Raw genomic sequence first — 15622 nt, 5'->3', positions numbered from 1 at the left:
GTGAAAGGCGCGTGTTGGGCCAGCGTAGCACTCACGGGCGGCCGTGGTCGTTGCATCCAACGCGTGCGTTGGACGCGCGGTGACCTGCGGTTACACAGCATGAGGTGGCCACGAGTTGCACAAAGACGCGCCGTCTTGCCGGAAGAAGCATGATGCAGCCGAGGTAGATGGACGTGGGGTTGGCGAAGAAGTCCCGATCCGATCAAGGTGACGACGGTTAGCATAGTGACGTGCGAACGGAGGCGCAGACGACGGCCGTTCGGGCCGTCATGTGCCACACGAGACCGCCGAGTCGAAGAAGACGCCGGTGGAGTCGATGCCCAAGTTGGAGTAGAGGCGCGGTGGTCGACGATGGCGGCGGGCGACACAAATCGATCAAGCATAGATTGAAAACCCAAAACGAAAACGCCGGTCAAAACGATCGGTGAGAGAGCGAAAAAAACCCAGAGCGAGGGCTTGAGAAAAAAACTTTCTAGGGCAGCCGGTCATCACGGCCGGTGGACGAACCCTAGGTACGGGCGGCGTGGCCCCCGGCGGTGTTCAAGGAGGCCGACCGTCTCGAGGACAGCACGCGGGTGCGGAAGCGGCAGCAGCTAGGGTTTAGAATCGAGGTAAGGCTGATACCATGTTAGAAGGGAGAGAGGGGGATTGTTGCGGGATATGATGGATGTATTATTGAGCCTCAAGGGCGAGTATATATTGAGTACAAGGCTTGAAGGGCAAGACTCCTCTCATGAAAATAAGGTAGGAGACAAATTACAAATCTTAAATTACCAAATACACGTTCCCAAATATATCTCTAACACAACCAACACCAACTCCCCACATACACACAGACAAATAGCAAAGTCATATAATAGCAAAAAATGCAAATGGTAAAAAGACAGTTTTTCTCTCCCAACATGAATGAAATCTGCCCAAATATTCCTGGATATTCTAGGGGTATAAACTATTTTTATGCAACTGCTAAGACAGGCAACTAATCTGAATCATGAATGCTCTGTGCACACCGTTGGACACTTTCTTGGAACTGTTCACATGGGTTCTGCTTTGCTAAATGGACTTGTGCCATTGGTAGATATAGACCACAGATAAACGACAAGAGATACAAGGAAAGCACATTGCGCTTCAATCGAGAAGAACAATGTCAAACCGGCAAGTTGCAGTAATGAAAACATAGTAAAACTACTCAGGGGAGAGAGAGACGGAAGCTCCATCTCACTCCCCTAGTTGTCACTTGTCGAGGACGTGTCAACTGCCGAGGTTTCTTTTGTGCAAGCCTATATTTTTTTCACTTCTTTTGTGTGCACTAGCATATATGCCCGTGGGTTGCAAAACGAGAGAAAAATACCCTTGCATCCCCTTATTGACATGTGTAGCTATTATGTTTGTGAAAATAATTTATGTCTAACATCATACTAATTTTATTTTGGATTACTAAAGATAATTGTGATAAATGTGCTCGGACTTTTCGAGTCACATGAAAATATCATATGTACGATGAAAATATCATATGCATGATGTTTAGATCGTAACATGTTTGAACATAAAAGAAGAGTGATTTATGTGTATGATAATGCTATTCCATTGTGGATTGGTAAATATAATTATGATATACTATTTGGATGGAATTATCTTTTGCTGCATATCCAAATGCAGAAAATGATGTAGAGAACCAGGAGCTCAGACATACATCATGCACATCTTTATCTTCATACAACAAACCTGGCTAGCCTTCAACAACCTATGTAAAAGAAGGATATAATTTTGTCTTGTGCTTTAATTATATATATATATATATATATATATATATATATATTCATGATGAGCAGCAGAATGGATATGACAAATTTGGTCCCTAGATTTGACACGAATTTGTGAGCAAGCCCCGTTGGTTGTTCGGGCAATTTATAACATGCAGGCCAAGTCTGGCGTCAGGCCGAGGAGACTGTTGTATTGTTGGCAATGTTGCCAAGGTTTTTCACCCGTAGGTTTTTCATCATCCTGATTGTTCTTCTACCAGAGTGAGAGTGAGCCGTTGTTGTACTGGCCGCCAGCCCGCCACCCATATCCTCAGGATTCGCCGCCGTCAAATCTATTCAGTAGGGCGCTGCGCACCATGTGCAAAGGTCTACTCCTATTGGGTGTATTCCTTGTTGCCGCTCCCATCTAAGGGATCCAAGACTAATTCGTCGTTAATGTACGTCTGCACTCATTGCGATGGCCGGTGGCGGTGCCAGAAATGTAGTCTTATGTAGTCAATTTCAAATTGTGTAGTCAAATATATAAATTTATACAAATTTTTTCCAATATTTCTAGTATATGCTATGAATATAAAGATGTGCGTGATGTATGTCTGAGCTCCTGGTTCTCTACATCATTTTCTGCATTTGGATATGCAGCAAAAGATAATTCCATCCAAATAGTATATCATAATTATATTTAGCAATCCACAATGGAATAGCATTATCATACACATAAATCACTCTTCTTTTATGTTCAAATATGTTACGATCTAAACATCATGCATATGATATTTTCATCGTACATATGATATTTTAGTCCGACTCCAAAAGTCCGAGCACATTTATCACAATTATCTTTAGTAATCCAAAATAAAATTAGCATATGTGGCTTCACCTCATTTGTTCTCACCGTCTTGCTCATATTGTAGGTAATTATCTTGCGTATATAAATAGATGTGAACAGGCTCAAATGAACGAGGTGGGACAATTTACCATGAGTTCGATTCGATCAACCAGCACTAGCTTATTTCTCATGTGACTCAACGGCCCATAAGAAAAGGCGGCAGCGCGAACCAACCTGTGGTTGAGATGGTTAGGTGGACAGTGGTATCCCCAACCCACCAGGGTTCAAATCCTGGTGCTCGCATTATTTCTAAGTTTATTTCAGGATTTCCGGCGATGCGCTTTCAGTGGGAGGAGACGTTCCCGTCGACGACGAGGCGCCTACGGTGACTTCGTAAATCTCAAGATGATATGCCGGCTCAGTCTCTCGGGGGTGCTCATAAGGGTAGGGTGTGCGTGTGTGTCTTCATAGGGATGGATGTATGCGCGTGTACATAAGTGCTTATGTCTGTACTGATGCTCAAAAAAAAGAAAAGGCGGCAGCGGTGGAACGATGTGGCCAGATATGGGCGAGGCGATTGCGTACGAAAACGCTATGTACGGATGGACAAACGGACCGTGGATTGTTTACCTAAAAAATTTCAGGGTGTTTTTTAAAAGGCCATGACGGACCAAAGCAAAAATACCATCTGACTTTATTATTAGTAGCAGATATGCTCGTGCGTTGCAACGGGAAAAAATAATAAGCATATGTAGTATGGCCAGTGAGTTCAACCGTCTTTAATCATTGATGGAACTTCCACAATGCGAGTTGATTCTAAGTAAATCCATATGAACCCAATAAAATTTGCACATTATGGATCATACCACAAGCGCATTTCGAACTGGGTCATTTCTTGTCATCCTGGTGAAAAAAATATTATGGGAAATTAATGAATAAAGGCTAACTTTCTTTCCTGATAAATAGCACAAACTAATGAAAATATTAACACAAATGTTAGTTATCCATCATCTCTCAACTTGAAAAAAATGGTGCGGCATGTTGGTATGTTCGACCAGACCCGAGGGAGACAATAGATCAATCAAAAATGAATTCCTCCTTTGTGTCGCATTGTCCACCTATAGTGTTTCCTCACATCTCTACATTCCGATGCCACAAGGGTCAAATGCCGAGCTCCTCAAGCTTTCTGGCTTTCAGAACAGAAGCAAGGGTTCCCATCAATTAAAATAAATTTATCATAATAAAATCATTGTTATAAAGGATGCAAGTATGATGAAAATATGCATCTATATTACTTCCCTTATATCATCAGAAGTCTTTACCCCTAAAAAATCATCAGAAGTTCAGAACAAAACAGTAATGCATGGCCCAACTAAATCAGCCACACACATGGGGCATCCCTTTATTTTAGGTCCATGTGGCATCCGTTGCACATGGGGCAGCCTTTTTTTACGTGCATCTGGCAGCCATTGTGCGGAGATTAGTATTTTGCATTTAAAGTGAGCAGCGGTCCGGTCTGCCTTTCAATTTATTTATTTATTGAAAATCCGCTTCTCCTATAATATAGAATGCAGTTTCCTTTGTACAAGCAAAGTTATTGGTTGGTTGAGTTGGTTAGGCTGGTCACAATGGGGAGGAACTTAGGAGTAACATCACACACTCCAATACAACTTTGCTTATGTGTCACATATTTAATAAAGAGAGAGGTGCTTGTAGTAACTAGCTAAGTTACCGGAACATCACACACTCCAAGAAACAATGAGTCTATAACCTAATAAATACATTGTTGCATGATACTACATAGATGTTCCTACCCACTGTGGAGGTAGTAATATAGTCTAGGGAAGTGTGTAAGTTACTAGACTATGTTCTTGCCCATTGTGACCAGCCTTACCCTGCTAGGCTTAATTCCCGACCACCACGTTTCGAGGGCTCGTTAGCGCTGATTTCCTTCTTCCTTTTTTAAAACAAAAACAAAAACAGAAACACTTCATAAACGGATGATGCACGGAAAACACGACGGGAACCGGTCAGCCAACGCTGCCTGCCCCAATTTTTTTAGCCCGCACACTCAAATAGCTGCATATATATAGTCTACAATAGTTTAAATGTTCAAATGCAGTAATAGTTCTATTTAAATAAGTTTAAATATTACACTCAAACATTGGTGTCCCCTTTAACCGTCCACAAATGCTTAATCAAATCTTCCTTTAGTTGCTCGATGCCGGATTTGCTGATGCATTTGAACAAACTCTTCTAATGTGGCCGGATTCTGATCAGGAAGTTCGGTAGGATCACCCATGTTCTTAAATTCAAGACTTGTAGCAGCATCGTCACCCTCATGCTCCACGATCATGTTGTGCATGATCACACAACAAGTCATCACCTCCTACAAGGTCTTCGCATCCCATTGTTTAGCTGCTTCATGAGCAACTGCAAAACGTGCCTGCAGAACTCCAAATGCCCTCTCAACATCCTTTCTAGCTACTTCTTGTCTTTGGACAAAGTGAGCCTTTGTTTGGCCAACTGGGTTAGAGCTGGTGTTGACAAAGGTAGCCCACGAAGGATAGATACCGTCAACCAGATAGTAGCCCATGTTGTACTCATGCCCATTGTCTGTACAATGGCAAGGAGGAGCTTTGCCTTAAGTTAGCCTCGCAAACAATGATGACCGCTGCAGCACATTGATGTCATTGTGAGACCCCGGGCTTGCCAAATCTAAAGATCATGTGATGCAACAGCTTCAAGAATGATGGTGGGCTTCTTGACATGGCCTTGATATTGCCCTTGTATAGCTTTTATGCAGTTTCTTTCATTTCCAATGCATACATTCAAGAGATCCGAGCAAACCTTGCCACTCTCTTGCTTCTGAGATTGTCAAGCGCCTATCGGTGTCTGTGCCATTTGGTTCTCTCAGGTATTGAGGTCCAAACACCAAGACCATGGCAGTTGCAGACCTGACCATGGCATCTTTGCATGTGCTCCTAGACATCCGTAGGTACTCACCCCACGAATCAGTGGTCGTGCCATATGCAAGCATCTGCAGTGTAGTCATGCATTTCTGGTAACCAGAGAATCCAATCCTTCCCACGGCATCCTTCTTCAAGATGAACTAGTCATCAAAGGATCGGACCCCATGGTAGAGATGATCAAAGACATTTTTGCGCATTCGAAACCGCGGGCGAAATTGTCAGCGAAGAGGGCATCGGGGGCAACGTAGTCGGACATCATTATCAAATGGCCGCGCACTGTTACGGTTGAGCACTCGATGACCCTTGATCAATCCCTTGAGATTGAGAACATGCTCTTCCGCACACCCCGCGTCTGCAATGACCATATGTATCATCGTCGTCTCATCCGTGTAGTCCTCCTCGTCGGACGAGCCGTCTGATGACTCAACATAGTGCTCCTATATGTACTCCATACCTGAATCTATTGCTTCAGAGAAGAAGGGCCAAACAAATTTAGCATGGGCATTTCACCGAACAGTTGCCGGGCATGGTAAGTACAATAGGAGCTGGTGGTATCTGCGCGACGGTCAAAGGAGAGGTGTGGAACAGCATCAGAGAAGAAGCAGGTTGGATCCCGGGTGTACCATTGGAGGTGCCGGACTCACCGGGGCGGCGGGGTTGGTGGAGCGGCGGCGAAGGCAAAAGAGAAAAAGGAAAGGAGAGAAAATAAGAGGATAGAGGTGCGAGGTTAGGGAAGGGTTTTTGGAGGGGCTGGGGTGTTGGAGTCCTACGGATCTGCTGTCCAGACTCCTGTAAAGACCCCTAGTTTGCTGAAAAAATACGTCACAACACATCGGAAGAGCACGGTCTGAACGTACGCAGACAGTTTGAGGGTCTGAAGATGCCCTTAATTAGCCAAAATGTGACTAGCTAGTGATTAGTGATCACATGAACAGTGTGCCATTTGACAGGCCTCCCTGTGTTGCTATAGCTAGTGTTCTGGATCGGCCTGCCTGATGCACAGACTAGCATGCACCTGTCGTCTCTCTCTCTCTCTCTCTTCACGTGGACTTTGAGAGGGCCAGCTTTGTTCTGTAGCGTTCAGCTACATCCAAACGTTGCATAGCGACCCGGCACGTACCTTTTCCTGTGGCTACATTTGTATACGTCAATCCATCCCTATATGCATGTGTGGTGCCTCAGCCAGACCGGATCACAACACACACACAGTGAGAGCAGCAGTGCAAGCAGTTTTTGCTTGCAGACGATCGACGAGGGGCATGCAAAGTCAAGAGGCCAACCAAGATCGAGGGAATAATTAGTAGTACTCTAGTGGTGCATTCTAGTAGTACCACTCACAAGTCACAACCATAGCCAGAGCTAGCAGCAGCGGGTGCTCATCGATGAGCCATGCATTGGGGATGCGTGCTTTGGATCATCTGCTTGTATCTTCCTCCCCTGTCGTGTGCTTCCTGTCTGGTCTCGCCTGAGACCTACATACACGTACTACACGCTGATGCATCCATCCAGCCTCACTGACTGGTCATAAGCTGAGGACGTACCAGCTAATTTAATGCCCACTCTGCAGTCTGTGCTTGCTTGCTGATTAGCCCAGTCGTCCTTTAAGCTTTGAAAGCAGCGCCACCCAGAGAAGAAACCAACATGAAATATAAACCCCGTGCTGACATAGATATTGAATTGTATACTCTGATGATCATCACCCAGACATTAGCGCAGGCATGCACGCATGCATGTATCAAGCAGGCAGTAAAACTCCAAATGGTAACAGATTAAGTTCCGGTCTGGTCCGGTCCGGTCCGGTCTTCACATCTCGATCACATCCAAGTTCCAAGGAGACCGGCGGACCAAATGTACATCACATACATACATGCATGAAACATGGCAAAATTAAACTGAAATTCTGGTCTAGCTAGTTTGCCAAAGAGGACAAGTCCACTAATAATTAATTAACAGATGAAAGATTACCCAAGAAACTAATTTATTAACTTTGTTCTTCTAAATGCAGTAATATGCATGCTCTCTTCATTCTTCCATCGCCATGCACGCACCTTACCTTGAGAGCTTCCATGCATTATCTTGTTGTTTTTCTTGACGATAGATCGATCTTGCTGTATGTTGCTACTTCAGCTCGGCAGGGTCCAGCGAGCCCATGTGGAGCCCGGCGCCACCGGTGTGCCGCCGGGGCGGCCCCATGCCGGCTTGGACCACGCCGCCAGGGCCGACGCCGAGGAAGTCCCGAGTGCTCAGCTTGCCGTCGTCCACGGGGAAGCCCCCGCCGCTGCCGAACGCCCCGGCGCGACCGCCGGTCGTAGCACTGGCGCCGCTCCCGCTACCCAGAGAGTTCATGATGAGGTCATGGAAAGATTGCCTCTCGCTCGCCGCCGCTGCAGCGGCCGACGACCCGCCTTCACCGCCGCCGCCCCTCATACCCGGGCCACGGAGCAGCCCGGCGCCACCAGCGCCAGCGTTGTGGCTGCTAGTCGTCGCGCCCATCTGCGCGGCCTTCTGCAGCAGCGCAGTCGCGGACATCTGCGGGAGCCCGCCGCCCGCCTCAGACGAGCTGTAGAGCGAAGGGAAGCCCCCGCCACCACCTCCTAGGACGCTGCCGGACGCGACCATGCCGCCATTCTCTCCATTTCCATTGCTGCTGTTGCCATTTCCGGCGCTGCCGTTGTACTGGTTCTGGAAGACCAGGCGCGAGTCCTGGCCGCTCCCGTTGCCATTGCCTGAGAAGAAGCCAAGGTTCAGGAGGTTGTTATTACCGTTGCCGCCGCCGCTTCCCTGGTGCTGGTCCGGAAGTTGCATGAGGCCATGGAAGGCCGCGGGAGACTTTCCCTGGAGGACAGAGCCCTGGTTGCCATGGGAACGGTGGACGTCATCCTCGGCAAAGTCCTGCGCTGCGCCGCCGCCCATATAGAACGGGGAGGAGTTGGCGGCCTGGGAGCGGAACATGGAGGACCCCGAGGAGGATGGCATGAGGTGCTCGAACTGACCGGCGTTGCCGCTTCCGCCACCAAGGTTGAGGACGTCGATGGCCGAAGCTGATGAGTGGTGGCCGGATTGGTCTGGGAAGCCGCTGGGCATCTGGGGCGCCATGCCGGAGAGATTGCCGAGGGCCATGTTGCCAGGGCCGCCGTACATGCCGGCGCCTATCGGCGGCAGCCGCGCGCTCTCCTGGGCCAGCGCGTCGCAGAAGGCGCGGTGGGTGATGAAGCTGTCCCTCCTGCATGCGTACGTGGAAAAAATGTCAAAAACTTTCCATGCCTAATGCGCATGGGTGCAAGTCACATTATAATTGTCACCATATATATAAAAGGTCACATTATAATTTTCTGATCAAATAATTTAGAATCAAACATGCATCCTAGTCAAATTAAATCAAGGTGAAAATTCGACCTACAAATAAATTTCAGCAACAAAAATAAAGTATCAAACATGATACATGCATTGTGCAATCACAGGGGAGTATATGGAATTAGTTGGCTAATCAGGTGATGAACTGAATTTACCATTTAATGGTCAATCATTGGCTAACTACACAAATATTGGCAACAATAATGACACATGCAATATAATTTGCCTTCTCTCTTTCTTTTTAAACATAATTCGTCTTATCTAAGAGAACGCCAAATCCCCCAATCGTAGTTGATTTGGATGCGGGCGGCTATGGAAGAGCTCGCTCGTCGGCTGATAATTTAGGTACTCTTGTAGGAATTAATCGGGAATCTACCGATCATTAACAACACTGTCAATGCCACCACTGTGAAAGAAAACATGCCATCAAAAGATCAATTGCACATCCTATCAACATTATCGCATCACAAACTACTGGACAACCAGATATACATAACATATCATTCAGAACTATAAAAAACCCGAAACTAGTCTTGTAGCAACACACCGGATGGTCCCCCCTCTCTCTGTGTATCTCTCTCTTTCTAAACACAATACATACCAAAACATTGAAATGAATAATCATTTAAATTCTAATTTTGAAATTTTGTGTGATTTTAGTGGGTAGAAAAATATGTGTGTACCTCAAAATTTTGGATTATATCCAAACTAACACAAAATGATATTTAAAACTGGTCAAATTTCAATGAATATTGACAGAAATAATTGACGTTTATTTTGCAAATAATGATGAAGTTACCCTAAATGTGGTGATTTTTACGCCAGTTGGGTAGCTTGCAATACTTTAGTGTGACCCTCTATATAAGATTGTCGTTTGTTTTGCTATCTGAGGCAATGCTAGCTGGCAATTAATTTTGACCGATGATTTTTAGAAATATTCTGACCCGATCCAACAAAGCAGATTAAGTTATAGATTGCACAATGCTTTATTTTGTAAGGAAAAAAATTACTAAGATGAAAATATAATGATATCATCAAAATGAGGCAAAACTAGCCAAAGGTGCATGACAAATATGCATCTCCCTAACTATAGTAATTCAAGAAAATTAACCTGTGATGCCCAATCTCTTTCACTCTCTCTCGAACACAATATTTCACAAAACTTTGTAGATTTGCCTTCTATTTAACATTTAACTAGTCATAAAATATGTTTACTAGAGGGGGAAGGTGGGGGGGGGGATAAATGTGCTGATTTATTACGCCAGTTGTGTAACTTGCAATCTTTTACTGTGTTCCTGTATATAAGATTGTCGTTTCTTTTGCTATCTGAGGCAATGCTAGCTGGAAATTAATTTTACCGATGAGTTTTGAGAAATATTCTAATCTGATTCGACAAAGCATATTAAGCTATAGATTGCACAATGCTTTATTATGCAAGGAGAAAAAAAATACTAAGCTGGCAGCAAAATGATATCATCAAAATGAGGAAAAACTAGCCAAGGTGCATGAAAATATGCATCGCCCTACCTATAGTAATTCAAATAAATTAACATAATCTTTCTCGCTTGCCAACATAATCTTTCTCGCTTTATTTTGCAAGGAAAGATAATAATAAGTTGAAAGCTTACTGATATCATCAAAATGAGGCAAAACTAGCCAAAGGTGCATGACAAATATGCATCGCCCTACCTATAGTAATTCAAAATATTAACCCGTGCTACCAAATCTCTTTCTCTCTCCCCGACACAGTATTTCACAGAACTTATAGATTTGCCTTCTATTTAACTACTAGTCATAAAATTTGTTTACTAAAGAATGAGGCGGAAATCATCATTTTTTCCTACGTGTTTGCATATAATGATGAAGTTGCTCTAAATGTGCTGATTATTACGCCAGTTGTGTAGCTTGCAATCCTTTAGTGTCTTCATCCATATAACACTAGCGCTTCTTTTGCTATCTAAGGCAATGCTAGCTGACAATTAGTTTCGGCGGATGATTTTTAAGAAATATTCTGATCCGATTCAAAAAAGCAGATTAAGCTATAGATTGCACAATGCTTTGTTATCTACGAAAAAATAATACTAAGCTGAAAGCATAATGATATCATCAAAATGAGGCAAAACTAGCCGAAACTGCATGACAAATATGCACCGCCCCAACTATAGTAATTCAAAAAAAACGTGCTACCAAATCTCTTGCTCTAAATGTGCCGATTTATTTAGCCGGTTGGGTAGCTTGCAATCCTTTACTGCATGCATCTATGCTAGATTGTCGTGTCTTTCGTTATTTGAGGGAATGCTAGCTGGCAATTAATTTTGACCAATGATTTTTGAGAAATATTCCGATCCAATTCCACGGAGCATATTAAGCAATGGATGGCACAATGCTTTGTTATGTACAAAATATAATACTAAGCTGAAGGCGTAACGATCATCAAAATGAGGCAAAACTAGCCAAAAGTGCATGACAAATATGCACCGCCCCAACCATAGTAATTCAAAAGAAAAATCAGTGCTATGAAATCTCTTGCTCTAAATGTGCCGATTTATTACGCCAGTTGGGTAGCTTGCAATCCTTTACTGGGTGCATCGATGATAGATTGTCGTCTCACTCGTTATTCGAGGGAATGCTAGCTGGCAATTAATTTTGACCGATGATTTTTGAGGAATATTCGGATCCGATTCCACGGAGCAGATTAAGCTATAAACAGCACAATGCTTTTATTTTGTAAGAAAAAAAGGACTAATCTAAAGGTGCATGACAAATATGCATCGCCCTAACTAACTATAGTAATCTGTTACATGTAAGACAAGACCGGCATGTACATGACACGACATGCATCAGGTAAAAGCCGCAGCAGCAGGCTTTGTGGCTAATCCATCCATCGGATGCTGCTGATTGCAAGCTAGCTAGCGAAAGCTAACAGCAGGCCAGGCATGGCCAGCGGTACGTACTTGGCATGACTTTGCCAGTTGCCATGCATCACATGAGAAGGCAAGGAAGGCTGCGTGCTGCGCCATGGCTGCGCTGAGACGGGAGTGCTGCAGGCAGCATGTATGTCATCACGTGAAGACACAGGTGGGGATCCATGCCATGCCAGGTCGATGCAGATGAGAGAGAGTGGCAAGAGTGCGGATTCCGAGGTGTAAAAAGGCGGGACTGCCGCCAGATGACCGTGTCAGGGTGTGCCCTGGCTGCATATCTCCAGTCCCCTCCCGACAAGAGCGATTCACGTGGGAGCAGAGCAGAGGGTCGACTGCTAGCTCTAGCTGCATCCTCCATCCATCCCCTTCCATTCTCTCTCTCTCTCTCTCTCTCTCTCTCTCTCTCTCCTCTCGCTCTCTGCAGGGAATCCAATTCCAATCCAACCAAGCCAAAAGTTGCGCGCACACACATACACACAGACTCGAACACGAGAGCTAGCCCATGTCCCTAGCTAGGTGGGCACGTAGTACCAGCAGTAACAGCCCTAACCCTAGGCAGCTACCTATGGCTAGCATCCCATCCGTCCATCCATCCATCACCACCCGTCAAATCGAATCGCCCCTAGCAGCCTAGCTAGCCCCTCATCAAAGTTTCATCATGACCCAATCATTCGCGCATGCATATCCAAAATCGAACAGCAAACAGTATAAGCACACGCCTGTATGAACTGAAAATGAACTGAAACATCGATCTTGGACGGACGGATGGATCAATGGCGTGCGTGCATGGTATACCTGGAGAAGAGGGTGCCGCAGTCGCAGCGGTACTCGCGGGTGCCGCAGGTCTTGGAGTGGGCCTTCCAGTCCGACTGCACCGCGTAGCGCTTGGCGCACTTGTCGCACTTCCACTTCTTCTCGCCGTGCTTGCGGCAGTAGTGCTTCTTGATGCCGGTGAGGTCGCCCAGCGCGCGCGCCGGGTCGTGGTGCACGCACGTCGGCTCCGGGCACAGGTACACCCGCCGCCGCGTCTCCTTGGGGTTCTTCTGCTTCAGCTTCCACGGCAGGTTGTGGCCGCGACGGTGCAGCTGCAGGTTCTGCTCCCGCTGGAACCCCTTGCCGCACACCTCGCACACGAACCGGTTCGTGGCCATCAGGGACCGCGGCGACAGCGCGATCACCTCAGCATCAGGATCTGCATCAATACAGATTACAGAGAGACCGATACTCAATTAATAATCACTTACTAGTAGAATTATGATTGGTTAATGGAGTAGAATAGTAGATGGACGGACTAATTACTCACTTGGGTTGCCCGGCTGGTTGCGCTTCTTCTTGGGCGCCGGCGCGGCGGCCGGAGCGGGAGGCTGCTGCGCGGGCATCAGCGGCTGCATCTGCGCGTCGGAGAGGCCGAAGAAGGGAGCGGAGGACGCGGCGGCCATGGATGAATCGGAAGAAAACAAGATTAGCTAACAGCTTCCTCCAATTGCTTGTTTGTCGTCGTCGAGTTGGGTTCAGGTGAGCCGAGCGCCGCCACACACCGACCAGTCCAAGCCTGTCCAGCCCAGTCTAGAGAGCACAAGCCGACGACACGGCGTGTACGTACGTTCCTTGCTTGCTCCCGGCGTCTTGCGGACGGATCTAAAAGACAAACGAAAGAGAGGATAGATGGATCAGAATTCAGAATAGATAGCCGCGCCGCCGCGCATGTACGTGAGAAAGACATAAATATGACCAAGATCCAGCGAGCAGGCAGCAGCAACCATGTATGTAGAGGACAAACCAAGGCACACACACCATGCCATACCCCTTGCGAGCAAGAGAACAAAGCAAGGGAGATGACAAATCCACAGGTATCTGCCTATAAGCCACCCACACAACACCCTCGCACACACGCGACGCAAGGAAGGAGGAAATCGACAGACGGAGGACGAGGAGGGGCACGCACCGCGCCAAGCTAGGAGAAGAGTCCGGCGAGAAGATTGCTCAAAACCAACACACCCACACACACACGCACACACACGAGAGAGAGAGAGGAGGGATGGGTTGGGGAAAGGCGAGGCGAGGAGGGCTGGGGGTAGTGGAGGAAAAGGAACCAAACCCAGCCCCTCAAAACAACAGGAGCAAGGCACCAAACGGCGGACAGCAAGCGGCCGGGGACGACGACGATAATAAAGATATAGAAAACGGTGCGTGATTCCGATGGAGAATTTGGGAGGGCGGTCGGCGAGCCCTACCCGCTTGTTGCTTTCCCCTCCGGCCGCTTCCCCTCGCCTTGGAGTCTAGGGGGGGATATGATATCTGCTCTCTTCTCTCTCTCTCTTCCGCTCCGGGAGTGGTTGCAATGGCTTGTAGCTGAGGGCCAAATATATCGCCGCGCCGAGGAGGGTTGGAGGAGAGCGGGGGCCGGGGTCGCGAGGTCCACGCGCGGGCGGGGCCCACGGGTCGCGTGCACGGTCGCCCTCGTGCCCGCGGCTTGATTCTGCGACCTGTACACGTCGACGGCAACGTGCGGGCCTATCGGGGCCGTCGTTCGGGCCGATCCGACGGCCGGGGGTCAAGGGGTGTTTTGCATGGATCGGACGAGCTGGCGTGTGGGGGTCGATCTGGTGGTGGCCGGGTCACGCCGGGCGGCCGTCCGTGCGTGCCCGGCGTTGTCCCGGCCACCCGTGCGCGTACATGCATGCGATGCGAGTGCAACTGACGGACGGTGGGTGGCGCACTGGCTGGCAAGCAGCTAGCTGGCTGGCTGCCGCTACACTCCTACTGCTGGGCGTGCAGGCACGCACGCCACGTACCAACAAGCGTGTAGGTGTGGTCGATGCTGTGCGGAAGAAGCCTGACTGATCCACTGACACTGCTGGCGTGAATGAATGTAGTGCCGCTTAGATGGAAGTCCGACGGGCAGCCCTCGCCTTGACGAACGTCGGCGCTGAAGGAGTACCGTGTTAAAAATGTTTTTAGTCGAGCGTTGAAAATGTCAAGTGTTTATTTTTATCCTATGTTTACAATTATTATTATTCTTTATTCCTTTGACTACGTCAGACATGATATTTTGGATGCAATTTAACCTTCGCGTATAACCGTGCCCCCCTACGACCACGTGTCGAACCGCGATAGGTCGCCACATGCTGCCGTGACGTGGTAGGGGGCGGGGGGCACCCACGTGCACCATGCGCGCTCTTCCTACCATGGAGCCCGCCCTCCGACCACGTGTCGAACTGCGATAGGTCGCGACACGCTGCCGTGACGTGCTAGGGGGGCGGGGGGCACCCACGTGCACCATGCGCGCTCTTCCTACCATGGAGCCCGCCCTCCGACCACGTGTCGAACTGTGATAGGTCGCGACACGCTGCCGTGACGTGCTAGGGGGGCGGGGGTACCCACGTGCACCATGCGCGCTCTTCCTACCGTGGACCACGTGCCGAACTGCGATAGGTCGCGACATGCTGCCGTGACGTGCTAGGGGGCGGGGGGTACCCACGTGCACAATGCGCGCTCTTCCTATCGTGGAGCCCGCCCTCCGACCACGTGTCGAACCACGATAGGTCGTGACACGTTGCCGCGACGTGCTAGGGGGCGGGGGGCACCCACGTGCACCATGCACGGTCTTCCTACCGTGGAGCCCGCCCTCCGGCCACGTGCGGGAGCGCGCTAGGTCGCGATACGTGCTAGGGGCGCCCACCCACGTGCACCACACACATTCTTCCTCTCTCTCTCACACACACAGGCCCACCATGCATGGAGCCCGCCCGCCCTCCCACCACGCGTGGGAGCGCTCTAGGT

General features: G+C 48.1%; 1 protein-coding gene across 4 annotated transcripts; it reads right to left on the bottom strand.

The window, feature by feature from the left end:
- Window positions 1-7308: 7308 nt before the first annotated feature.
- LOC125510381 (protein indeterminate-domain 5, chloroplastic-like) lies at window positions 7309-14198 on the bottom strand. Of its 4 annotated transcripts, none has more exons than XM_048675535.1 (4): window positions 14074-14198; window positions 13143-13477; window positions 12635-13031; window positions 7309-8784 (listed from the first exon to the last, which is right to left on the bottom strand). In XM_048675535.1, exons 2-4 carry the CDS (start codon window positions 13276-13278, stop codon window positions 7680-7682), a joined length of 1638 nt encoding a protein of 545 aa, XP_048531492.1. In that variant the 5' UTR covers window positions 13279-13477; window positions 14074-14198; the 3' UTR covers window positions 7309-7679. The 4 variants fall into 4 exon arrangements, with proteins under 4 accessions (XP_048531492.1, XP_048531493.1, XP_048531491.1 ...); XM_048675536.1 differs by lacking the exon at window positions 14074-14198 and adding an exon at window positions 13600-14053; XM_048675534.1 differs by lacking the exon at window positions 14074-14198 and adding an exon at window positions 13785-14053.
- Between the last annotated feature and the right edge of the window lie 1424 nt (window positions 14199-15622).

The sequence above is a fragment of the Triticum urartu genome, chromosome 5, assembly GCF_003073215.2.
Source record: "Triticum urartu cultivar G1812 chromosome 5, Tu2.1, whole genome shotgun sequence".
NCBI classification, from domain to species: domain Eukaryota; kingdom Viridiplantae; phylum Streptophyta; class Magnoliopsida; order Poales; family Poaceae; genus Triticum; species Triticum urartu.
The sequence above is the reverse complement of the archived record's forward strand: the minus strand, read 5'-3'. Positions and strand labels throughout refer to the sequence as shown.